Below are 27,932 nucleotides of genomic sequence, written 5' to 3' on the forward strand. Positions count from 1 at the left end.
TTTAAGGTTTTTTTTCAAAACTACTTTAGAAAAATCTATGAGATCACTCTTAATATATCATGATGTTCTACATATTGAACAGACAGGTTAAAATATTTTCCCAGTCTGGGATATAAGACGAAAAGAATAATTACCGAGCAAAATGAGGATAAAAATCATTAAGAAAAATAGATGTCATCAGAACAAGAAGACTCCTGATACTATCCAGAAATGTTCAATTCTTCATCCCACACCTTTGTCTGTTCTCCACAGTGTCTTCTGTGCATTACTTAAATATTGGTTGCTTCTAACAGTTCCATCCCTAACCTTCTCTCTTTCCTCTAAAACATGCCCTCCCCGGTCATCGCAATCCCACGGCTTCAGCTATCCAGGACTACCCAGGTGATTCCCAAATCTCTATTTTCAGCACACACCTCAACAGGCATCTCTTCACTGGAGCGTGGCCATTCCCCGCACTGCAATTCCTCCTCTCCCCGTTTCCCTACCTCAGGAAAGGTCACTACGATATGCACTCAGCCTGCTCAGTCTTAGTGACACAGTCTCTTATTTCTATGTTTTAAACATGGAACTCTGGGGCTTCCCTGGTGGCGCGGTGGTTGAGAGTCCACCTGCCGATGCAGGGGACACGGGTTCGTGCCCTGGTCCAGGAAGATCCCACATGCCGCAGAGCGGCTAGGCCCATAAGCCATGGCCGCTGAGCCAGCATGTCCGGAGCCTGTGCTCCGCAACGAGAGAGGCCACGACAGTGAGAGGCCCACATAACGCAAAAAAAAAAAAAAAAACAACAACAACAAAAAAAAACATGGAACTCTGATCACGTCACTGTTATACTTACAAACCTTTCAGCGCGGGGAGGTTCTAAACATCCATCAAGGAACTGGGCAAATAAATTATGGTCTTTGGGCTTCCCTGGTGGCGCAGTGGTTGAGAATCTGCCTGCCGATGTGGGGGACACGGGTTCGAGCCCTGGTCTGGGAGGATCCCACATGCCGCGGAGTGACTGGGCCCGTGAGCCACAGCTACTGAGCCTGCGCGTCTGGAGCCTGTGCTCCGCAACGGGAGAGGCCACGACAGTGAGAGGCCCGCGCACCGCGATGAAGAGTGGCCCCCGCTCGCCGCAGCTGGAGAAAGCCCGTGCACAGAGACGAGGACCCAACACAGCCATAAATAAATAAATAAATAAAATTTAAAAAAAATAAAAAAAATAAATTATGGTCTTTTCACACCACAGAGTATTGTACAGTCTTGAAAAATGATGGCATGGGTCTATACTCATCAATATGGAAAGATGGTTATGACCCTTTCCAGGCGCTCTCCCTGCCCCTAACTCCACCGTCTGCCATGCCTTCCCAGCCCTAACTCTCCCTCCTCAGGACTCTCTGCTTAGTTTCTCCATCTGCTAACAAGCAAATTCCTTCCATGGTTTGTTCAGATTTCTGAAGCAGAGACTCTCATTGGCTTCGTTTATCACCTTGGGCTAAGCAACTAGGCAGAAGCTAGGGGTCAACGACTCCTTGGATTTAATCTGCTCTTACCAAAAACTGGCTCTGGCCAAATGCAATAAAACTCTGAAGTTACTTTATAATTAAACTATTTCTAGAGAAATACCACGTAACTCTATAATGAAAGAATCTGAGCAACCTAAAATCTACTGTAACTGGATTTAGTTTCTAAACTATATCCTTGGTATTAATAGACCTAATTATATCTCAGGCATACTTCACTTCATGAAAACAAACTGGTAAAAATGCATTAATTAATTCTGTGTTATAAACAGAATTCATTAATGTGAATTTTTAAAAAAATTTCAGCTTTACTGACATAAAATTGTTAAGACATTTAAAATGTACATCCTGGTGATTTGATATATGAATATGAATTGTGAAGTTTTTTTGTTTTGTTTCGTTTTTTTACATCTTTATTGGAGTATAATTGCTTTACAATGGTGTGTTAGTTTCTGCTTTATGACAAAGTGAATCAGTTATACATATACCTATGTTCCCATATCTCTTCCCTCTTGCGTCTCCCTCCCTCCCACCCCTCCCTATCCCACCCCCCCAGGCGGTCTGAATTGTGAAGTTTTAAACGGCACAGCTGGATACAGAAAGCAGAGGTGGAGAGGGAAGTCAACACATGCTCATCAGCTGATTATCTGAAAGCAGACAGGCGCTTACTATATTAAAATGGTGAAGTAGAAAGCCAACAATCTCAACACTTAATTAGATTCTCAGGGCCTCCCTCCCCCAGAAGACCTCATGTGGAAGCTCAGTAAACATACGTGTCGTGTCATGAATAATCAGAGCTCACGCTTTTCAAATCTGTAGGCAAACAAAAACAAAAACCACATCTCTACCACTCTCTCGGTTGTAATTCTGAATGACTTCTCTTTCAAAATAGATTTAATTCTTAATTTAAATATTCACTAACATCTCTTCTTCCTTCACTGAGGCAGCATCTTCTCTGGGCCAGGAGCTGGGAACACAACATGATCAACACAGCCCTGATTTTGTGGAGCTGATTCGGCACAAAAAGCGCACTCCCTGTCGGCTGGATGGAGAACTGCGAAGTAGTAAACGATTTTTCCCCATTTAGAACTTTATCTGAGGAATTTCATTTTGGCTCCAGCATACAAAAATAAGCTGAACTCTGTGATTCACTCTTTCTAAAAAAACGACTTCTTATAGAGTTAAAAAAAAAAAAAAGAAAGAAAGAAAGAAAAAGAAAAAAGCTTTAGCAGATAAAGCCGTTTGTTGTGTGTAGGATCAGTACTCTCTCTCCATCCTCACCTCCCAAACAGAAACCCCAAAGGCTTCAGAGTAGGGATAAAACGGAACCTACTGCAATCCAGCAATATAAACATATATGCTGTACACCTAAAACTAATACAATGTTCTATGTCAATTGTATCTCAATAAAAATAAAACACTGTAAGAAAGAAATGGAGATAAATACAATATTCTATTTCCTTCCAGATTATTATCCAAGATTTTCCACCATTGCTTTTCCAATTAGTTTTAAGTGTTTTTCTGAAGTAGCTTTATCATCCAGACAAACAACAACAACAAAAATCTAAACCCTTTTAATCATAAAATTGGCTTAAGGAAAAGGAAATACACTCTCTCTTCTAAGCCCTCACATCCTTCCCTGTAGTCCATACCCAGGAAAGGGAAATATTGATAAGAAATGGACTCCAGCCAAAGCAATTGTGAGAAAAAAGAACAAAACTGGAGGTGTCACGATCCTTGACTTCAGACTATACTATACTGTCATCAAAACAGTACGGTACCGGCACAAAAACAGACATATAGATCAATGGTACAGAATAACGAGCCCAGAAATAAACCCACACACCTATGGTCAATTAATCTGCAACAAGGGAGGCAAGAAATACAGAGGAGGAAAGACAGTCTCTTCAATGAGTGGTGCTGGGAAAACTGGACAGCTACATGTAAAAGAATCAAATTAGAACATGTTCTCACATCATACACAAAAATAAACCTCAAAATCATTTAAAGACCTAAATGTAAGACCTGAACTCCTAGAAGAAAATACAGGCAGAAAACTCTTTGACACTGGTCTTAGCGATCTTTTTCTGGATCTGCCTTCTCAGGCAAGGGAAAGAAAAGCAAAAATAAATCAATGGGACCTCATCAAACTTAAAAGCTTTTGCACAGTGAAGGACACCGTCAACAAAACAAAAAGGCCACCTACTGAATGGGAGAAGGTATTTGCAAATGATAAGGGGCTAATACCCAAAATACACAAAGAACTCATACAACTCAAATCAAAAACAAAACAAAGCCAAAAAAAAAAGAAGACCAAAAGAAAGCAACCAAAAAAAAAATTTTTTTTTTAAATGGGCAGAGGACCTGAATAGACATTTTTCCAAAGACACACGGTCGGCCAACAGGCATCATGAAAAGATGCTGAACATCCCTCATCATCTTGCTCATGACCAACCTCAGTGGCCTTTCAGTTCCTGAAACACACATCCAGGCCTTTAGCTTGCTGTCCCTTTTCCCTGGATTGTTCTTTTCCCAGATGTCACACATGCTGCTTCTTTCTGGTATTTAGGTCTCAGTTCAAATGTCAACTCTCTAGACAAGCCTTCCCTGACCACCTCCTATGAAAACAGCATTCTTCACTCCCTCCACCTCTTTCTTTTCGATTTATTTTCTTCAGAGCGTTTACTACCATCTGCAATTATTACAATTTGTTTAGCTTTTCATCGCTCGTCTTTGCTACTCAAATATTAGCTCTGTGCAAGCAAGGCTTGGTCTGTCTTCTCATCTCTGTCTCCTATCGCCTAGACCTACAGTAATTGTCAACCAGGATTACCGAATGAATCGAGTAGTTCATACTGTACAAATTACAAGTCAAATAAATGTGGCCCTAAAAATTCAAGCTCCTGAACATGTTTCGTCCAGGAAACTCTTAGTAGGAACTTTATCATCCAGACGTGAAGCTGACTTATTTTGAGGCTCCCTCTGTCAGCGATGCTCTCCCCCTTGTCTCGGCCTAACTGAACCCTCATGGACACCTCTGCTCCTTCTCACACACAAGGCTGCCCCAACCATTCTATCCATGATGGACCTGCATACGATTCCCCCGATCGCTCTGTCACATCATCCCGCTTTTATATGCTTCACAGTCCTTCCTCATCACTCTCTAAAGTTACCTTTTTAATCTGTTTACTAGCTGGACTGTTTACCACAAACTAAATATTTTAGCTTCAGGAGAACAATAATTAGCATTCTTAGATCCCTGAAAGTATATAAGAACTTCCTGAAAAGACAGGCCCCAGGGACGGCTTTGTAACACAGCTCACTTTGTAACACAGCTCATTAAAACCCTCTTTTCAACCACAGAACAGTGTGAGCTCAGAAGAAACCGAGTATTACAAAGATTTTTTTCCCCCATTACAGAAGCTCATTTATCCAGGTGTCTAAACACAGGCAAGCATTCAAATGGAACAGTCTGTAAAGTTTTGTGTTTTTTTTGGTAAAGTTTTTAAATAATCATCTATTTTCCTCCTTTAAAGCTCATCACTGACCTTAGTTAAAAACAATCTGCTAAACTACTACACTCTACCAAGCGACAAAAATGGGTCGGTATCATGGGGATGGGGATGGGGGATCAATCTGTTCGACACAGACTGGTGTGTCGGTGGCTGCGAACCACCGCTGGGACCGTGCACCGCTAGACAGCACTGGATTGTAAGCGTGCATATTAGAAAAATCCGCATTTTTACACCAAACCTGCTAAAACAGCTCAATCTTGGTGCTCCAATTATATATACTAATGCTGTATATATCACATAAATAAAGAAAAATCATCCTCTACGGTACTACCTACGTAAGTTTAGTAACCTACAATGAATAGATAGTTATCTTTCTTCCCTTCTTAAAAGACGAAAAGTCCTAGTTAATATACATTTACTTCACCTTCAATAATCATCAAAAAGTACTGCTGGCAGGTCTGTAATATCAGACAACTTCCTAAGTATCTTAGCTTTTGCTACTTTGAATACGTTATGGAGATGAGATTACAAACAGAATAAAACTTCCATTATTTACAAGTGAATTATCTATTTTACAGACAAAGTTTGAAGTAATTGGTTACACCACACTTTAGACACTAGCTCCGAAAGTCAAATTTTTTCAAAAGAATACGCATCTGAATCTGTAATGTATACTGCATTTCAAGTCAAATAAAATGATTAAAAATTTTTAATTGGAAAATAAGACAGATATCAAAGTGTTATTTCAGGAAAATTAATCTGGCAGCAGTATACCATAGAAATTAGATAAGATAGATAGATATAGATATAGATATTTTTTGCCTCACTGTGTGGCTTGTGGGATCTTAGTTCCCAGACCAGGGATTGAATCTGGGCCCACGGTAGTGAAAACGCTGAGTCCTAACCCCTGGACTGCCAGGGAAGTCCCTAGGTAACATAAATCTTAAGGAGGCAAGTCCACATACAAATTCTATTCCCACAGTTCTTTTCATTAAAACAGATACACGTTGGTAACTTGTATATTAGAATACATTTTTAAGAAAAACATGAGTATGGTTATCTAGTTTTCAGTACCAAGACTGTCATTTCACCATTTTTTCTCTATAAAAAAAAAAAAAACTTAACTAAACAAGCAATTTTAAACGTGGGTTTATGCCCCACTCATGGTCACGCGTGAAGTAGGTTCAGTCAATTGCAGTCCACATTTTTTCCAAATAGAACAGGAAAAAAATCAAGTCACAAGGATAACTGTCACATGCGTTTATCTAGCTAGACCAGGCATGGGTCCTGACGCAGAATGTATTTCTAACTGTGAGTCTTAGTCAAGAGAATTTCAAAAGTCCAGGCCAGACGGTTGTGATGGTCTCTTCGCTCTAAAACTTTTATTTTACAGTTAAGTCTGTCCTTACCTGGAAATAAAGGGAAATGAGTGGCTTCTTTATTTAATGTTTAGCTATGTTTCTTTTAATGGCAGGCAGCAGAGTCTGTGGAACTAATTACGCTAATTTAAACAACAACTGGGACTTACTGATGGGGACATTGAAGCAGTGCACAGACTCTGGGAGCGCTGGACCAGTGGGCTCAGGAAGGGCAGAAACCGAAGGGCTCCGGGGCCTCGGCAGGGCGCCTGCAAGCTCGGCCTCGCCTTCCACCACAGTGCTGTGAGTTTCTCCCCGCACAATGCAATCAGCCCTCCTACATCAGGCAGCCTAACTCCTGGATAAACCAGCGACAGCAGGGAGGGAGTGCAGACATGGTCTCTGGGGAAACAAACTCTCCACCATCCCAATTTGTCTAAAACATCTGATTTTTATGGCCAGAAATTAACATTTCATTTTTAAGCACTATGTACTAGGCATAATATTTGGTTCGATATGATCAGTATACATAGTGTACGTGTATAATAAAACATTAAATTATATACCTTAAATATATGCAAATTTTATCAATAAAGCTGGGGAAAAATGAGAAATATAAAATATGTTTTCAACAGATAAAGGAGACTGTGCACTATATGTAAGAGCAAGTCTTTTAAAATAATGAACATTACATTGAACATTATAATATGGACGATATTTTTCATTTCACATATTCTTAGAAACTTGGGTTATTAAAAGGCGTATTTTTCCAAAGCAATGTTGTGAAAATAAATCCTGGTGTAAGGCATTTTTAAAATTTAAAAATTATTTTGCAAAGTGAATCACTGTATTTTTAAAAGTCTACATCTTCATACGTCAGCTGTCACTAAATGAGACGTCCCTATGTAAGAAGAGTACCTGCTGTGATCTGAATGTCTGTGTTCCCCCAAGACTCCTATGCTGAACCCTAAAGCCCCAGGTGATGGTACGAGGAGGCGGGGCCTCTGGGAGGTGGTCAGGTCCTGAGGTGGGGTCCTTGTGAACAGGATTCGGGCCCTTGTAAGAGAGGCTCCGGAGAGCTCCCTGCCTGTTCCCCCACGTGAGGTCACAGCGGGAAACTGGCAGCCTACAACCCAGAAGAGGCCTTCACCAAAACCCGACCGTGCTGACTCCTTGACCTTGGCCTTCCCGGCCTCCAGAACTGGGGGGGATAAACTTCGCTTGTTCATGAACCACAGAGTCTGTGGGAGTCTGTTATAGCAGCCTGAGGAGACTAAGACAGCCCCTCGCTTGGGCGACCAGACAACTCCCCTTCCCGCCGCCCTCCCCTGCCCTTGGGGTCCCTAACCCTCTCCTCTCACCATTCTGTGTGTCTGCTGCACACCCTCTCACTGTGTCGCATCCTGCTTCACGCTGACATTCTCTGCCGGTCTCCCCAGAATCCACGCAGAATAAAATCCACGAGGACAGGAACAAGGGTGGCAGCACAGCGTATGTGCAGAACAAGCACTGGGTCGGGAGTCAGGGAGGCCCGAGCCTGTCACTGTTCTGTCAGCAACTGGCTACACAATCACCATCTGTTCACTGCCTCTTTGCACACCTGTTCCAGTCGGAACTGAACAAGTAGTTACTCACAACATCCATCCATAAAGTTTCCTTACTTGTTATAAAAAGAGATGGTAATAACTGCCCTATTTACTTTTCCTAGTTGTTACCAAAAAAAAAAAGTGTAAATGCTTTATAAACTGTTAAGCACTACAGAAATAGTAGGGTTTTTTGTGTGTGTGTGTCAGGGTTTTGGGAAGGCCATATGCATAAACGGGATGAGCGTGGGCTTGGGAGTCAGCAGATACAAGCTAAGCCCGAGCATCAGCATTTCTCACCTGTCTGGCCTTGGGCAAGTCAACTCACCTTTTGGAGTATCAGTTTCCTCATCTATAGAACAGTGATACTAACACCTGTATCACATATTGCATGGATAATTAACATCTGTAAAGTATATTCAACTCTCCTCACACCTGGCTTCATCCCCACAACCTTCCGCCTTCGGTCCTATCCCGTTTTCACACTACAGATCCTTCAATCCATGTGACTCCTCACCTTAGGTCTCCAGGAGCATCTTTAGGGCAGAGACCATAGACTTCATCACCAACGCCTAACCTAGAGTACACAGTGGGAGCTCAGTAAGTACATTAAAGAAGTGAATTCCCATCCATCTTCTTGGTAAAAACATAAATGTAACATAGCAAACTAAAAAACCAGACATTTCTAACAAAATGCATATCAATTTACTCCATTCCTTAGTACAACAAAGACGCACTTTCACTTACATACATCCCTATGTTTTTCAACAGGTGCTAAGAAGAAAAGAGAAGCTGAAGACGAGACTCAGAGTAACCTTTATCTTTCTGACCAAAAATAAGACGTAAGACCATCAGCTCAAGATTTTTAAACTAAAAGGCTGTCCCTTTACTTATTTTGTTTTTTTAACCTATTAGGTAAAAGTATCAGCATTCAAAACCACCAGAAGCAACAGAGGATGGGGAGCTAAAATCTAGAGCCTGACGCTCCCAGAATGAAGCAAAACCAGAGAGCTGGTTTTCCCAGCTTCTAGCAGTTAGCCAACAATTAATTACTTGGAGTTGATCTAAGGGCTAAAATCTTTTGGCCAGTCCTTATCCTAGGTTCTCTTCTTCATTTCCCAACTGAGGACTTGACTTCAGACTATATTACAAAGCTACAGTCATCAAAATAGTGTGGTACTGGCACAAAAACCAACATACAGATCAATGGAACAGGACAGAAAGCCCAGAGATAAACCCATACACTTATGGTCAATTAATCTACAACAAATTGTGGAGGTTTGAGGCAAGACTATTAAATGGAGGAAAGAGAGTCTCTTCAAAAAACAGTACTGGGAAAACTGAACAGCTGCATGTCAAAAAATGAAATTAGAACAGTCTTTAACACCACACACAAAAATAAACTCAAAATGGATTAAATACCTAAACGTAAGACCTGATACCATAAAACTCTTAGAGGGAAACATAGGCCAAACACTCTCTGACATAAATCGCAGCAATATATTTTTCGATCCATCTCCCAGAGTAATGGAAGTAAAAATAAACAAATGGGACCCAATTAAACTCAAAAGCTTTAGCACAGCAAAGAAAACCATAAACAAAGCAAAAAGACAACCCACAGAATGGGAGAAAATATTTGCAAAGAATGCAACCGACAAGGGATTAGTCTCCGAAATTTTCGAACAACTCACGCAGCTCAATACCAAAAAAAACGAATATCCAATCAAAAGATGGGCAGATGACCTAAAGAGACATTTCTCCAGAGAAGACATACAGATGGCCAAGAGGCACATGAAAAGATGCTTAACATCACTAATTCTTAGAGAAACGCATACTTAAACTACAGTGAGGTATCACTTCACACAGGTCAGAATGGCCATCATCAAAAAAATCTACAAACACTAAATGCTGGAGAGGATGTGGAGAAAAGGGAACCCTCCTACGTTGTTGGTGGGAATGTAAATTGATATAGCCACTATGGAGAACAGTATGGAGGTTCCTTAGAAAACTAAAAATAGAAATACCATATGACCCAGCAATCCCACTACTGGGCATATATCTGGAGAAAAACTTGGTTCAAAAGGATACATGCACCCCAGTGTTCACTGCAGCACTGTTTACAATAGCCAAGACATGGAAGCAACCTAAGTGTCTATCAACAGAGAAATGGATAAAGAAGATGTGGTACAGATATACAATGGAATATTACTCAGCCATTAACAAGAATGAAATAATGCCATTTGCAGCAACAGGGATGGACCTGAAGATTATCACACTAAGTGAAGTCAGTCAGACAGAAAAAGACAAATACCATATGATATCACTTACATGTGGAATCTAAAAAAAAATGATACAAATGACCTTATTTACAAAACAGAAACAGGCTCACAGACTTAGAGAAGGAACTTATGGTTACCGGGGGGAAGGGTGGGGGGTAGGGACACAGATTAAAAAAAAACATCTCAATTCCACCTCAAAAACGCTTCTGCTGAAATTCCACGGCCTCCAGCGGTGTCTCTCCCATGGCAGAGTGACTGTAACACAAGTCTGATGCCCCCCTCCCTGGTTTAAAGCCCCATCACTTCCAGGATGAAGTGACACTTGGGGGACACAGAAGCCCATCCGTGCCCTGCCCCCATCCAACGGTCTGGCCTCGGTTCTCATCGGCCCCGACACGTACCCTGGGCTAAAGCTGTGACGGTGCGCACGGCTCTCACACCCTCGGCACTCACGCACCATCTACAACAGGCGCTTCTGTGCCCACCTGGCAACCCCTTCAGAGCCGTCAAGACTCAGACTAAGATTAGGACTGAGTTTGGTGCCTCTGAACTCCTGAAACGTACGTACTACAGTGTGCTTAGGTTTCTATCATCTCCAGTAGAAAGTGAGCCACTGAAGGACAGGGACTCTGTTTCATCACAGCAGGTAATACAGAGTACACGACAGAAGCTCCGTAACTGAACTGAATAAATTAATAAACGGCCTGACTGACTTCAGTTTTATTATAAATATAAAGGTTACTGTGAGATCATCTGGTGAAATAAGCACCAGTCGTCAAGTTATTTCTATGAGAAGGTAACTTGGAGTTCTAAATAACTGTTACAGATAAACTCAGACACAAGAAACACGGCTGTAAGATACCAAGAGATGCTGTGACTCTGTAACTGAGGCGTATATGCCACCTCGAAATACTAATGGAGCCCAAACTAGGTACATGACCCATGGGAAACAGAAAGACCCGGCACTATGCGTGAAGAAAGAACCCTGCTCAACAACAGCTATGAGAATTTAAAATAATTTTTCACAGACAAGCTCTGCTCATAAGTTTGTAAGGCTCTATTATACAACGGTGACTAGAAATAAGTACCTTCTCAACCACTACTATAACGTTACATGTATATAATCCTTGTCCTCTAAAGTGCAATTTTTAACCTTCTTACGTGGGGAAAAGATTTTTTAAAGCTTCTACATGGGTACAGGACCCCGAGTTCCAGCGACAGAGGTGCCAAGGAAATCCCAACAGCAGCTGCTGACCGGCCCAGTGTGCCGGCAGTTGGCAGGGAGGCAGGGAAGGAAAACAGGAGGAAGGAGGACTGCACGATGCTCCCCCAGCTCGGCTCGTCCGTTCCGCGCTTTCCATGTGCCCAGCAGAATCGGTGGTAACCGGGGGATCACCACGCACAGTCTTAAACCACCCCCCAGGAAGACCTGATCACAACTGCTTCACCCGCCCACCGTCCGCAGCCCTTCACACAAGGCTACATACAGGAGCAGAAGCCGGGGCAGAGGGCTGCGCAGGCTTCCAGAGGCACAAGGCCCTGCTCCCTCCCGCCTACAGCCCCTCTCTCCTCCCACCCGCTCCCGTCGGCCCAGCTCCCAGGACTTCCCATACCCAGGCGAAACTACAGCCAGCCGCAGCAGAGCTGGCCTGGATCCCGCCTCTGCCCCTCCCTGCGCTGGCTCCGAGGCCGCGTTCTCAAAGCCTCAGCTTCCTCATCTGTACAGCGGGGACCATACACTCTCCTCTAAGGACTGTTGTAAGATTTAAATTATGTGAGACGGGGGATGAAACGTGGAGGCACACTGCCGGGCACAGAGTAAGCTAAACCAACAGGGCTTCCAGGTGGGATGGTACGGGAACACGTATACAGATGGATATAAGCAAATCAGCACACAAAGTGCTCCACAGTGTTCTGCCATGTTTTGCTTGCTTGACGCAGGCTGGAAAAAAAAAGTCAACAAACCACCACTACCACCACCACCACCGACAAAAACCCCAGAAAAACAGTATGAAAACTTACCCCATGATCCTGTAACCACAAAAAGAGCTACAGACCCTCAACTTCGGCTTAGAGCCTCCTCACCATCTAGGAAGCCCACCCTATCTTTCAGCCTCGTCTCACATTTATGCCTCCACACAGGCAACACTGTAAGTAGTGACATATATGCTTTCAGTTCCAACTTGGGTCAAGAATTCCTTCAGGGCAGTCACCTCTGTCACCCACCCCTTTTGCCAACCTCTGGAAGCCCATTAATCATTCATCCTCTGAAGCCTTTCCTCATCCTCCCCGGCAGAAATCATCACGCCCCTCTGTACGTTCCCAACGCCTATTGCTTAAACTCATACTTAGCGCACTTGTTTCATGCTAATTAGCATTTTTTCCAATCTTCTTCCTCACTGGATTCTAAGTTCCACGTCATTCAAGTGGAGGTGTCAGCGGTCAGGTGAATGCACAGACCACAAAACGTAACAAAATAAAGGAACACTTCTTCACCTACAGGAATGTCCTTCTTGAGGGTAAACAAATATTTCAGTCATCTTTCTGTGTTCTAAACACAGCTTCACTGGCCTGACACTACTACAAAGCAGTGTAATGGACAGGAGCAGGGATACGTACTAACTTTTTAGCTTACGTTTTCTGAATATCCAAAAACATCCCTTATAACAATCCTGACAGTTCACTGAGAGAACATTTTATGCCTTACTTATCAAATGATTTATCAGCCCACTTTAATTTCCATTAATTAAGCAGAGTATTAAATCTTTTTGCTACTCATTAAAAGAAAGCACTTCAAAATAAAATTTTTGTTATATGAGGATGATTGTTCCAAAACAAGATCTGATTAAATAATAAACGGAATTTTATAAATCAAATATGAAAATCAATCTCCTTGTTTCATATCACACATACTATATACATTCACTTTGTGGAGTTTTATAAATATCAACTCTTATTTCCTACATATACAAACATGGCTGGAAAGCTGATTTACAACCAAGAGTTTGATTCATAAGCAGTCTACGGTTTAGATAGCATGAGCCCAAATATTAAAGTGCTCAAATTCGCTTCCAATTACAGCAGTCTAAATTAGAAAGTCACAGTTTTAGCTCATTCAGATTCTAATTCTACTTCTGCTACTAAATAACAGTGCTGCCCTAGGCAAGTCACTCAACCTCTCTAAATTCTAAGTTTTACATATTTGAAATGACTCTGGATTAGATCAGATTTCCCAGATCCCATTCTTATCATACAAATCACCTTGAACACTTGTTTGGAAATACATGTACTGACCCCTCTTCCAAAGGCTCTATGCGAGCAGCTCTGCCTTGGGGGCCAGGGGGTCTGTGTTCAAAGTTCCCACAGACTCGTGCTCCCCAGGCTCCTCCTGTTTGGGAAGTCTTCTTCCCAAACTACACACTGGTTTCTGATCTCTAATGCTCTTTATGGCTCTAAAGTTCTATGAATTTAAGATTTTATGACATGGATCAAATCCCCCAGCCCAACGTGATGATATCGAACACAGTCCACACGCAACTTCATTTCGCTGTGCAGGAAAGTTCGAAAGCTATCATTCTTAACATCTGGCTCCATTTGCTGCACAAGTCCCTCGACTCTCAAGCCATCCTACACACCAGTATTTGTGCTGACAGATAACCTGACAGCTAACCTGATCTGGGTCAGAACACACTGCTGGTGGAAGGCGCTCCCCTGTGGTTTTAATGCACACAGCTCGCCGTACGTTTAACGCTGACTCACGTGGTAGCGTCAGCTCTCAGAGCCTGATGCTTCCAGCCCTGCAACTGTGCCTGGTTCACAATCTGTCCTTTACTCACATATGTGTGACAGCCATCAGGCAGACCACGACTCTACAACCCCTTCTAGCGCTCTGACAGATAATTCAGTTAATAGTTATGAATAAACTTTAATACGTCATAACTATTAACCGGCTTTGAAACGTAATGCCTGAAAACACTTGCCCATGGATATAAATACAGAAGAAAACATTTTAAAGGCTATACTCTCAAAATCTGTCTTTAAAAGCACTGTGATAGAAAGCATGTGCTCTGCAACGGGTGTTGTCATTTTTTTAAAAATGCATTGCTTTCAATCCCCACCCACCCCAAGTTAATAAAATCTGGTTAGTCAAACTGGCCTTAGAATGATATTTCTGCTACCACCACACATTTCTTTCCCCCAAAAGGCTGTGAGGCAGCATACAGAAATAAAAGATCTCAAACACACCAAGATAATTTAGAGGTGGGAAGTGTGGTGGGGGTCAATATATTCAGTACAGTTAAACATACCAGTTTTCATTATACTTCTCAAAAAGCAGGACAAGGCAGGAAACTGATTCTTACTACTGTAAAACCAGACCAAACAGTTTCTCAGGAAGCAAAGCTTTTACCAGTACTCTGAGAAATTTTCTCACATGGGTCTTAGAAAAGTAGTTAGAGTACGGCATCATCAGTCAAAATTTCACAGCAACTGGAAAACTTTAAATCAAACTGTAAGAAAAACTGGAAGTATACAATTAAAACACAGATCAGTAGGTGTGACACCGCAAGGGTGAAGGTGATGTAGTCAAGCATGAGTGCCTGATGCCCACAGACAGAAGCCAGACCCAGAGGACCAGAGGCCGTATCATTTACATCACGTTCCTCAAATCTCAGCTACTGGAGTCAGATTTAATAGCAGGATCGAGACAGAGTGAAAGAAACCTGACAGGAATGCGATTAGTCGTCTACCAGACTGTATCTTCACACACACAAGCTGCACTAGGAAAAATAATGAAGAAAATGTGGCAGGTTTGTTTCACTCTTATTAAAGAAGATCTAAAATGGATAACCTCCTCTAATGCTAGAAGGACCAGGTCATGTGACGTGTATCTTTGGTACCTGAAAGAACGGGTACTGAGCAGACACAGACACAGACTCAACGTTGCGGACGTGCTTTATAACCATCCATTTGGCCTGAACGATGGAAGCAAAAATAATCAGAGCAGGAGCATCCCACTAGCGCAGTGACTGCAGAGAGGTGGCGGTGAGCGCCTGTGGGGACACCTGAGCACAGAGACAGGTGCACAACGATAGGGGGAACCCGCAAGGTGGACCTGAAGCCGTCAGTGAGAGGTGAAAATCTCACATCTGATAATAAACACTCTTAGTTTTCCTTAATAATTCTATTATAAATCTATTACTAAATTCATTAAGTTTTTCTTGAGACATTATTCTCCATTTCTTGAAAGTAACTGTTTTTCTTTAAGAAGGAAAATAGGCAGAAAGCAAAAGCGGGTCAATCATCTCTTTCAGCACTATATTCGGGAAACTAATTTTCGTTCATTCTTCGAACTTCTTCAATTTCAAAACTTCATATCTTCTTCTCGTATGTTTCTCTCCTTCCTCCGAAGTAAGGAATGTCTCATACAAGAGCATGATTTAATTAAACGTGCGAAGCCGCTGTTCTAATGCCATTCTTGACGATGCCCAGCGGTTTGTCAACCTGAGCTACAGCGGTACTGCAGATTGAAGCGGCACACGATACACCTGAGCGTCTGTGTGTCTCCACAGACTATCATGAGAGAGGCCTGCCTGCTAGTCCCCAGCCAGCGCAGAGCGCTTCATTGTGTGTTTTCCACAAGAACGCATTCACGTTGTTAAATAAACTAAAGTATCTGATATACAGACATTTACCAAGAGGTCATTCAAGCATGTAAATGAACACTTACAAATCCCATCTCTTTCCTAATGAGAATAAAAGGATGCACTTTACATCTCTTCGAGTCTCTATGATGGAAAAAAGTTTTTAAACCAAAACAGAAATCACTTTACTTTAGTTGGAAATTATGTAATTGTTTCTCCCAGGCATTATAATAGCACCAAACATTCCAAAACAGTTTATTAAAATCTTCCTTAATTTGTTCACTTTGCTATACACCTGAAAGACAACACTGTAAATCAACTATACTTCAATTTTAAAAAATCTTCCTTAATTTCCTGAAAATGAGGCTTGTGAGAAAAAAGGTATTTTTTAAACTCTAGGCAGAGATGCCAATGCAACTGTAAAACCTATGTCCCTCTGCATTATAATACAAGTCATAAACGTACACACTTGAAGCAAAATAATCTTGGGTGTATAGACTCACCATCTGTATGGGCTTCTTGTGGAGATCTCGTTCTGTTACCAACTTTTCTTGGTCAGTGACATACAGACCCTTCTGTGCTAAAGCCTGGATGACAGCGTCATGGCCCAAAAGGGGTTTGGCAGCGTCGCTCTTGAGAATGAGGCTCCCAGCGCGACAGTACAGCTCAGCCGAGAGAAGCAGGTTCACGACAGGCGGCTTGATGTGTTCCTGGTCGTACTGATCTGTGTAAAACGGCTCTCGGAGCTCCTCTGGCACATTTTCTACAAAGATTAAGGGGAAACAACTTCTTACAAGGTTTTTATAAAAGAAACACAGTTTATCTAATAATCATTCATGTCTTAAAAGTTAAGATTCCTTCGCAAAATAACAATAACCCTTTAGCTGAAAAGATGATTTAGTCGACCTTGGCAGGTAATCTGGAACGAGCAAGAGAGAGAATTTTCCTTTACGGAAGATACGGTTCCGAGAATATTCTAAAAAGCGACTCTACCAAGCCATCAGGGAGAGCCGTCTTCTGAGTCCGGGCAGTCTGCGGAAAGTATTCCCACGGGCACGCTGGAACACAGAGCGCGAGCTACAAGGCTCCGAAGAGCCCATTCCAGCGGATCCGCTCACATTCAAGCGCTCACGATAACAGCTGCTTCCGGGCACCGCTAGGCCTCGACGCCTGGGAGTAGAAAATCCTTTGCCCAAAGGTGCCCGGCTCGCCGGCTGCCAAGCAGGACGCGCCCGCTGCGCGCCATCCCTCCGCCTCCCGCCGCCTCTGGCCTCTCCTTCCTGCTGGCCCGCGGAGGCTGCTGAGGGGCAGCTACAGCTGCGGTTCTCGGAGAACCACCCTTACAGGTCCCGAACGTCAGCAAGCCCTGTTTCCTCCGCCTTCCCACCGACCCCACCCCAACCCCAAAAAGCCTTCCTGGGCACCCAGCTGCTCCCTTCGAGGGAGACAGACAGGGCAGCTGGGCGATGGGACGGTCTCTGAGCTTCTCTCTGGCGGCCAGGCCATCGCCCGGGAAGAACGCCAGGCAAGGACGGGCGTCGTCCCCCGCGAGGAAAGGCGGGCATCTGAGCAGGAAGCTGGCGTAGAGCCACAGTCACAGAACCTGGCAGCTCTGGCCCGACACCAGCCAGGCCCCCGCCTGCCTCCTCCGGAGCATGAGGGCTCGGGGCCACCCGCCGCCCATTGCGGCTTTGAGGAGCCTCCTGAACAGGCAGCTTCAGCGTGAGCCCGACGACGCCACAGCGCTCAGCCACGTCAGCCTTCCAAAAGGTGTACTCGCGAGTATTAATATACTCCGTAGCAATTTTACCTTCAAGTTCTTGACAGGTCCTATCATTTAGAAAAACATTTTCATCAAATAACAGTATCATAATGATTGCACGTTCACTTTCTATATGAGTATGGTTCTGGGGAATTCAAGGATTTAGAAATAATCCTTACCCTCAAGGAGCCAGTAGTCTACAAATAATCGAGACAGACAGGTAAAGTTCAGCAATTCAGAAGCTGGAGACAACAGTAAGCAATAAATGATCAAGGGGCTTCCCTGGTGGCGCAGTGGATAAGAATCTGCCTGCCAATGCAGGGAACACGGGTTCGAGCCCCGGTCTGCGAAGATCCCACATGCCGCGGAGCAAATACACCCGTGCACCACAACTACTGAGCCTGCGCTCTAGAGCCCGCGAGCCACAACTACTGAGCCTCTGTGCCACAACTACTGAAGCCCGCACACCTAGAGCCCGTGCTCCACAACAAGAGTCACCGCAGTGAGAAGCCCGCGCACCGCAACGAAGAGTAGCCCCCGCTCGCGGCAACTAGAGAAAGCCCGCGCGCAGCAACGAAGACCCAACGCAGCCAAAAATAAATAAATAAATTTAAAATGAAAAAAAATAATAAAAGAGAAAAGAAAATCAGAGGAAGCATCAACTCCAGAAGCAAGATCATAAACTTAGTTTTACATATGCTGAGTTTGAAACAATAGCAAAAATACCCAAGTGGAAATATCCAAAAAGCAGCTGGGAATACAGGACTCTGGAAAGAGGTCAAGAGTAGATGTACCAATTTGGGATTTTGGAGACATCTAAAAATATCATCCTCATTTAATAATTGAAAACACTTTCCTTCCTTCGTAGCTGCATTAACCAGCTACGAAGGAAGCTGGTGAGCCAGCCCTAAGCTTAGCAGCTGCCTCAGCGCGACACGAGCTCCGCTGTAATCTACAGAACACGGTGCTGGCGCTCACTTAAATTCTCGTATCACAGGAGCTAAATGGAAGCTACTCGTAGAGCAAATTTAAAGGGAAATTATTGGATTTGAAGACATTATTATAAAATGTATACATAATAGACTTTTTCCCCTATAACAATAAAAATTGACTAATGCGGTGACTTGGTACCTAAACATCTGCCGTGCAAAGAAAAGTGACTGCTCATCATCAGGGTTGCAAACTTCACCGCACCTGTACATCCGCTTACATTTATTTACAGCTTTTACATCCATTCTCACACACGATCTTTATTACCACTTGGTGGAACTGTCAAATCAGACAATAGACAGAAAAATATCAGGAATGTATAATACTTAAAAAGGGCTTTATGTGCGGGCACTGTCACAAACATGCATTCTGTCGTTCAATACTAACAACCCTCTTGTCCCTATTTTACAGATAAGGAACTCAAGAAAGGTTACCTTGCCCAAGGACACATAGCTGATAAGTGCAGAGTCTTAGCTCTAAACCTTGTAGCTAAACAGATTCAAAAATAACAATGGTTTGCCAGGATCAACAGGCTGGAAGGTGGAAAACATACAGCTTAGGGGCTCTTTTCATTTTATTATGACCAACCCACAAATCTAAGTGATGAAAATGTAAGTTTCAAAAAGATCTCAATGCAAGGAAAAGGGAAGGAATCCAGCAAGTCAAAGAATGTTTCAAGAATATGACAAAAACAGATTATTCCACCCCAAAAGAATGCAAAACTGCATACTGAGTATTGTAAAGTAGGTCACTTTTAAGAGCAAGTCTTCAAGAACTAAATATGCTTAAAAGAAGACTTCGAAAATGTCTATCATTTTGCCAACAGTACAAGACTATCATTTGTTAGAAAACAGTTTGGACTTGTATCACATTTTTAAAACAAATGACCTGAAACCACATATTAGAAAATAAACAGGCAAAATCAAAGATAAGAGGTTTCACCCTGCCCCTCACCTCTAGAGTACAAGAAGGTAAGAAATTAATACTTCAAGAAACTGAAACTCCCAGAATTGCAAAGGATAAGAGACAAGTTTTTCTTGTGCACCAGGACGTAAGCAAGAACCTACCTTACTCATGTTATTATAAATCCTGACTAGAGCTAAGCTTTGAAATTAACAATCACCTGACATGCTTGGGCACAGGCAGAGGGCACAGAAACAGTCTTGCCCAAGGCACTTTTCTATAAAGCTGAGTTAGTACTAGTTGCATCCATGCACCAGCAAATGACACAGATTTCCTTAAAGCAGTGAATGGTCAGGGTGTAAGGGGAATGCCATTCAGAAATATCAGCACTCAACCATGGGAACACTGCCTTATTTTCCAAATCTAAAAATTATGTCTAAGGCAATTACTAAGACAGAATTTGTGAGTTTCAAAAACTCCAAGTAAAAGTAAGCCCTACACCTGGAACTCTAAATTAACCAAAAGACACAAAAATGGTCAGTTAACATTTTTTAAAAAAATCATAGTACTGGTAATCAAAGAAAGTTACAATGAGACTTTGCCTATCAAAATGGCAAGTAATTTTTAAACCCACAGTTGACAAGGATGTATTAAAATGAGTACCTCACAGAAATCCAAAAAAGAGGGGAGGGCTTCCCCGGTGGCGCAGTGGTTGAGCATCTGCCTGCCAATGCAGGGGATACGGGTTCGAGCCCTGGTCTGGGAGGATCCCACATGCCGCGGAGCAACTAGGCCCGTGAGCCACAATTACTGAGCCTGCGCGTCTGGAGCCTGTGCTCCGCAACAAGAGAGGCCGCGACAGTGAGAGGCCCGCGCACCGCGATGAAGAGTGGCCCCCGCTTGCCACAACTACAGAAAGCCCTCGCACAGAAACGAACACCCAACACAGCCATAAATAAATAAATAAAGCAAAACTGTCAACAAGTAAAAATAAACACTAGTATAAAAAAAAAAAGAGGGGATATATATATACTATAGCTGATTCACCTTGCTGTAGAGTAGAAACTAACACAACGTTGTAAAGCAACTATACTCCAATAAAGATTAATTAAAAAAAAAAAAGAGTACCTCCTACATGACCAGAGGGCAAGGACCATAATTATTCCCCATAATACAAACCGTAGCATCTTAGTGCCTGATCATGGCGAGCACGAAATAAATATTTGATGAATGAAAATGTTATTTTTTTTTTAATTTTAGTCATCAGTCTTGTCCTAAAGGGGCTCCCAGATTTCAAATTTCCCCTCAACTCCCAGATTCTGTACTAGTAATCCTAATTTACTCCGAGTACCTGCTTTGAAAAACCTGACAGTTTTCCCCTAGGCCACTCTTTACTTCTGCAATAGTATCCCTCTCAAAACCAAACCTTTTCCAGTTAACCTACATTCACTACCAGCAGGAGGCAGCATGACAGAGTGGGGAAAACGGGCTTTGGATTTAAAAGCTGTGTCTTCCCTGACCCGGGACCGTGAGTACAGGAACTGCCGGTCCTGAGTTCGGGCTCCCCAGCCTGCACAGGTGTGCAGCCATGGTCGCTCCTGACTTCAAGTTCCTCCACCTCTGGGCCCACCACACCGCAGACGCTACAGGGTGCCACGTCTGTCCCTCAGGGCCTGGGCACCAGCTACTCCCCGGCCCCTCACCCTCCTCCCGCGGTCGGCCCTTCCCATCGGGAGCTCAGTCAGTGGTCATCTCCCAGATACACCTTCCCTGACCCCACGCAGTCGTCCTGTTTCAATGACTACTATCCCATAATATTTAGGTTAGCCTATTTCTACCCCCTCCCACTACAATGCAGCCTCGAGGAGAGCGGGATACTTTGAGACGCAGGGACCTCTCCTGAGCTCCAGGTCCTCACAACCCTTCACAAACCCCACACCAGAGCCTGGTTTCTCAGAAACATGGAAAGGGCGGGGGGGTCCGAGCGAGCTCTGTGGGGCTGGACTGAGATGGGAAGTGTCAGTGTGGACACATGGTGGTTGGCATGTATCTGTGACAGAGAGAGTCACACCTGCACGTGCGTGTTTCCTAGCTCTGTCTGCTAAATCCCAGCGGCAATAAGCCTCGCACCTATATCTCAGTTTCTAATACGCCTCCCATTAAAACGAACCAGGACTCCTCCAGAAATGGCTGTTTCCTCCCGGGCTGGAGCAGGAAAACTGCAAGATCAGCTAAGAACGTGTGTGTGTGTGTGTGTGTGTGCGTGTGCAAAAGCTAACAAATGATGGGACCATGTCAAAAGTTCACAGGATTCAGAAGGAGATCCCACTGACCAAACCTGAGACAATCTGAACATCAAAATAAATAATGACAATAAAAGATTAGAACCCACTGAATAAAACAAGAATGTCCACCCTGATGGAAACAAATGAATGAATAAGTATGTGAAAGAAAAAGAAGGGAAAACTCTTCTTTGTAGTGGAATACCAACTAAAAATGGGATAAAATAAATGGGATAACAACTGATTCAAGCAAGAATCATTCTGGATGCTAAATTGGTGGGTTTGATGAACAGGGTATTTCAAATTATCTCCCCACGAATTGCTTCTTAATTAAAGATGGAAAATAATAACTTTATAGCGGAGAGAAGTGGCAGATACCGCCTGAAGCGAGTGATCAAAGTCTGCACCACCAACTGAACGTACATCGCGTGTCCCTGACACAACCCACACTGAAAACACAGCACCTCTTCTGTGGTCGTCCCGCCAGGTTTGTATAACTTGAATCCATCAAGAAGACACGTTAGATCCAAATGAGGGACGTTCTATAAAATAACTGGCCTACAGTTTTCATAAGATAAAAATACATTTTAATAAAGGGAGCAAATCAACACTGCAGGCTCAGACATTTCGGGGGTACTGAGAACCTGGATTTCCTACTTCCTGACCCCCCCCCCCAGCATCTCGGTGCATGAGGGAGGATGTCAAGCGGTCTGATCCTGGGAGCAACAGAGGGTAAGGAAACTGCGCTCTGTCTAGATACTTCTCCTCTGCGGCTGCCTAGCTGCCCAGCGGTTCATTTCTGGTGCCTCCCGGGCATCCCTGCCCAAGCCTCCTGAGGGACGCAGGGATGCGGCCAGGCAGGGGGCAACGAAGCACACCTGCTGCTGGAGAGACAGGTGATGGAGGTGGCAGGGATGAGGGGGTGCGAGGGCGGGTCAGCTGGAGGCGAGCAGGGAGGGAAGGAGGGAGAGTAGAGAGTAGGTGGTCAAAGGACAAGAAGGAAGAAAGCCAAAGAAGACGGGGTGGCACCAGGGGACAGGAGCGGGGCGGGGGTCGGGAAACGTCTCCGGTTACTGGGTCTCCATCACTTCTTGTCTGGGGCAGGGGTCTGTGTACTGTTCCTTCAGACTGTCTAGGTTTTCTTGTTGGGACACTGCCCACAGCCACACCAGAATCTCATCGTCCCAGTCATGGAGCCCAGGGGCGGAATGAGGGCCCAGCGTTCCAGAGAGGGCAGAGGACCACGAGGCAGGAGGTGGCCCAGGTGGAGCCTGCAGGGAACTGCCTGCTTGTGCCAGGAGCACCAGGCAAAGACAGTGCCCAGGGCAGGGGCCTGCCACCCAGCTCAGCAGGCAGCTGGGGCGCTGAGGCTTCACGATGTCCGTATCACGGGAGACAGAGACAGACTGAGACGCCGTTCCAGGTTAAGGAGCCGACGGAGACAAGTCTACCAAATGTGATGCCCGATCCTGGACTGCATCTTGGAATGGGGGAAAAAAGCAGCAACACAGGACATCAAGACAATGGCAAATCTGAATAGGGGATGTGGATTAGATAATACGGGGTCCAAGTTAAATTTCCTTATTCTTATAATTTTACTGAGATTACCTGAGGCTTATCGTTCATCTCTCATCAGGAGAGAGTCTGAAGTATTTAGGGGTAGAGGGTACAATGTCTCTAATTCTTTCCCAGACAGCTCAGAAAACATTACGTGTGTCTGTGTGTGTGTGTGTGTGTGTGTGTGTGTGTGTGTATACAGACACACACGGATTTGTGTGGGGGACGGGGAAGGGAGAAAATGGGACAAAAGGTTAACAACTGGTAACCCTGGGGAAAGGGTATGCAGGAATTCCTTGTACTATTCTTATGCATTTGAAATTACGCTGAAGAGAGTCATGAACCTCAAAGTGCCCCAAATCAATCTTCTCCCCAAGCGTAATCATTCCCGGTGTTCCCTGCGTCACAGAAGTACAGCGGCATCTAGGCGTCGTCCCTCAAGCCCCAGACCAAATCCATCACCAAACCCAGCCCAACCCTCCCCTTCTCGCAATCTCAACTCCCACCTCCTGGTCCTGGCTCTCGGAACTTTGCACCTGCACTACTGCATTACTCCTCAACTTGTCTTTGCAATGTTCACACCTGTCCCCACTCCAAACCATTCTCTACTGGAGCCAGAATCTGCTTCCTTCCCGTAGGCAAACTTGAGCGGGTCACACACCCTGCCAGACCTCAGGGTTTTCGATGACCTCTGCTTCTTTAAGGACTCAAAGCCTTCCTCTGACCTACAAGAGAGACATGGCCCTGCCCCTGGCGGCCCATTCAGTTCCTGGAACCACGCACGCTCCCTCCCCCCGCAAAGCCTTTGCACATTCTCGTCACCACTGTTCACGTGCTCTTCCTCCCTGTTCTTTCCTCCCTTCCAGATTCTCAGGGGCCAGTGATCCATTCAGTTTGGTCCAATAAAGGGAAAGAACAGAACAGTTATCCTGCCTTTCCTGTACCTCAGAAAATGCACTTTTACTTCCGAGGCTATCCAATTCTGTTATAAAAGATGCTTAAGTTTGTAAAATATATGTGAAACCTTTTAAGATATTTGAAGTATAGATAAGTACTAGTAAGCAAAAAGTTGTTAATCACAGACAGAACTCAAAGAATTTACCAAATAAAGGTTAAGTGGTTAGCAGCATATGTATGTTAAACATAGTAAGGAATGGAAAAACCAGAAGATACCTAATATTCATGAGGTCCCAACGTGCTAACTATTCATGATACACCAGGCAATAAATATTCATGATATATTAAATATACATGAGGCTAAACAAACAATAGGCAGTGAACACTAAATATACATGAACACTTAAAATTCATGAATGCTTAACTGGGCCACTCATCAGTGACACACATTCTGGCCTGCGTGTGCTCTGCCCAAGGCGCACGGGACCCAAGCTATTCATCAGGCTTCCCGACAAGCCACAGCTGCGGCAGGCATACATGTCCTCTGCGTCTCTGATGGAGCAAGTGTGCGGCCTTGTGTCACTGTGGGCCTCCTTGTTCAAACCTCAGCGCTGGTTGTTGCAACCGTACCATCTGTGGGCAAGGCTGATGGAGCACAAAGAACGAGGTGTGGTGTGCTGCAGGATTCGGGGAGGGTGTGTTAATTCACCCCACCTTTCTTTGCCCTCGCTTCTCACTGTAAACCGATTTAACAATCCCTGTGATTGAAGCTCTCTGACTTTGTCTGTGAATATTCCTGCTCCGTGACCTCCAGGGTGGCTGCCCAGCAGCTCGCTGTGGAAACTTCTCCCCCAGGGCACCCAGACATTTAATACAGGGAAGAGAATTCCCACTAACAAACAAAGAAGCCATGACACAAAGAGAAATAACGAGACATTAAGTGCCTCCTGGTGGAAGTACACAAACCTATGGAGTATGCAAAAAAAAAAAAAAATCAAACTTGAATCTGTACAATTCTCTATATTTAGCTGTCAATGTATAAGAAATACAGGGGACAAAAAGAAACCTGTTAAACAATCTCATGGTGATCCAGGCCGTGGGAAACGACAGGACAAATACTATGGTTTCTCCAGTAAGTAAACTGTAAGGAAAACAAAATTAGATGGAGGGGGAGCCGATATATTTAAAAAACTCAGACATACCAAATTGCAAAGGCTGGCCCCTATTTAGATACTGACTGGAACAAATGAACTGTAAAACAGAAAAGTGAAAACAAAAAGATGACTGGTGACGTGGAGCGGTGTGATGCCGGCAGCACCACGGCAAAGTTTAAAAGGGACTTCCCCGGCGGTCCAGTGGTTAAGACTTCACCTTCCGAGGCACGGGGTGCGGTTCGATTCCTGGCTGGGGAGCTAGGATCCCACATGCCTCCGGGCCAAAACAAAACCCAAAACATCAAACGGAAGCAACACCGTAACAAACTCAATAAAGACCTTAAAAATGGTCCACATCAAAAAATCTTAAACAATAAATAAATTAAAAAAAATAAAAAGGGAGCCCCTGGCTACCGGAGACACTACTATGTTTACAGATGCAATGACACGATGTCGGGGACTTGCTTTAAATAGCCGGCGGCTGGGTCGGGGGTGAGCCGCCGGCCGCGGAGGTCAGACGCGGGGTACAGGGAGCTCGCTGTCATCGTAGCTGTTTGGGATGTGCCATCGTCACATGGCTTTGTCTGCTTGAAGAGTAAGGAGGAGGCGGGAGAAGGGCAGAGAAGTTTCTCTGAGGAGCCCTGGGTGCCGTGGGAAAGGACGTGAGAGAGGGCGGGGCGCGGGAGGAGGGCTTCCCCCCCACCTCCGCCACCGCCGCCGTCCGTCCGCCGACCCAGGTGCGCTTTCCGTGCCGCAGCGAACACGCCCCGGCCGCCCCGCCCGCTTCGCTCCCCCGCTTCCCCTCCACACCTTCTGCCGAGCTGCGAAATCCCGAGGTGCCTCCGGCCGCGCCTTCACCCCCCAGGCTGGGCCTCCTATGCCGCTTCCTCGCTTCCCCTCTGGTCACTCTCTGCGGCTCTCCTGTCTTGGGGGCCTCCCCACACTCTCCCACGGGGTGACTGGCACCTACCCACCCTGTGTGTCTCCATCACCACCTCGCCTCTCATCCCCGAGATCTTCTGAGCCCCACCTGAGCGGGACTCTTCAAGGGCCCAACGCACACCCCACCGTCTCAGCGCTGCTCTGTCCCGCCCTCTTTCCTTCGCACACACAACCTGGCCCTCTCCCACTGTTCTGTTCCCCAGTAAGGAAAATCAGTCTTCACACGCCCCACAATATCATCCTTCCTTCGCCGTGTCCAACCAACCACCAGGTCTTACCTTTGACGCGCATCCACCTCCTTCCGCATCCATCCACCTTCAAGTCGCTGCCACCTCTCACCTGGACGGTAACAACTTCCTAACTGTTCCCCCTTCACAACCCTTCGTCTCCCTCCAATGCATTTCCTGCTCTGTATCCAAGAGATCTTTTTCCTTGTTGTGGCCAAATACACGTAACATTAAAATCACCATGTCAACCACTTGTAAGTGCACTCCCAGAGATCTTTTGAGAAACAGTCTTCCAACATTACCAAGTTTAAAACACAAACTGAGTGGCTCAGGGTCCAGGAGGGAAGGAGATTTTCCACTAGACCTAGCCTTTTACACCTCTGGACTTTTGAATCGGTGCCTGTCTCACCTCTTCAAAAACTATTAAGTGTCAAAAGTAAAATTTCAAGAACTTATAATCAAGACCTCTAAAGTCTATGTTAAAAAAAAATGGAGGTAGCTAAAAAAGAAAAAAGGTTATTTCTGCTGTTTCAAAATCTGTTACAACACAAAATTCTACAAAACGCGTAAATTAGAGAAAAATTTACAAGCCAGCACCCTCGTCATATGAATGTCATAAAACAAAAAGAATGGAAAACAAGAAGACAGTTGAAAGAGAATCTTGAAAGTAGCAGTAAAATGCCAGCAGACAAAAATGAAACCATCTACTTTGAAACGTTCCTTTGCTGAGGACAAATGTCTTTTAAAGTATTTCAAACATTTCAAATATTTTTTATTCCAAGAGCCTAAAGTACTTAAAATTTCCTTGTAACTCCCATTTAGAGACAAAATGGTTTGAAGGAGAGGGCTGGGAGTGGGAGCGGGGGTAGATTCAAAATAACTTTTCAAGACCATACACACATGTTCCCAGGAACCTATATTCGTTAAATATGGAGTAAGGAGACGAACACTTTTTCAGTGAACTGAAATTCTATTTCTTTATCTCAAAAAACCATTTTCAGGTGCTTCATAAACACAACTAGGCCTAACACTCAGGGTGTGACCGTGACGATTACAGAGGGACTTCGGTTTTCTCTCTAGTGCTGGAGTCCCAGCCTCTGTTTTATTTTTCCCAGTTCATAGTTGAAAAAGTTTATTTTTTTTTAATTTTTGAATTGTATTTTATTTATTTTTGTATACAGCAGGTTCTTATTAGTCATCGGTTTTATACACATCAGTGTCTACATGTCAATGCCAATCGCCCAGTTCATCCCACCCCCGCCCCCGCTGTGGCTTTCCCCCCTTGGTGTCCATACGTTTGCTCTCCACATCTGTGTCTCAATTTCTGCCCTGCAAA

General features: G+C 44.3%; 1 protein-coding gene across 4 annotated transcripts in view; it reads right to left on the minus strand.

Moving 5' to 3' along the window:
* CAMSAP2 (calmodulin regulated spectrin associated protein family member 2) overlaps positions 1 to 27,932 on the minus strand; it is a 98,680-nt gene that overhangs the window by 63,168 nt on the left and 7,580 nt on the right. For all 4 annotated transcript variants that reach the window (XM_060126665.1, XM_060126660.1, XM_060126652.1 and 1 more), the window contains exon 2: positions 16,386 to 16,645. In XM_060126665.1, coding sequence (XP_059982648.1) covers positions 16,386 to 16,645 — 260 coding nt within the window. The remainder of the gene's footprint in view (positions 1 to 16,385; positions 16,646 to 27,932) is intronic.

This window comes from Lagenorhynchus albirostris, chromosome 2 (assembly GCF_949774975.1).
Source record: "Lagenorhynchus albirostris chromosome 2, mLagAlb1.1, whole genome shotgun sequence".
Classification (NCBI taxonomy): domain Eukaryota; kingdom Metazoa; phylum Chordata; class Mammalia; order Artiodactyla; family Delphinidae; genus Lagenorhynchus; species Lagenorhynchus albirostris.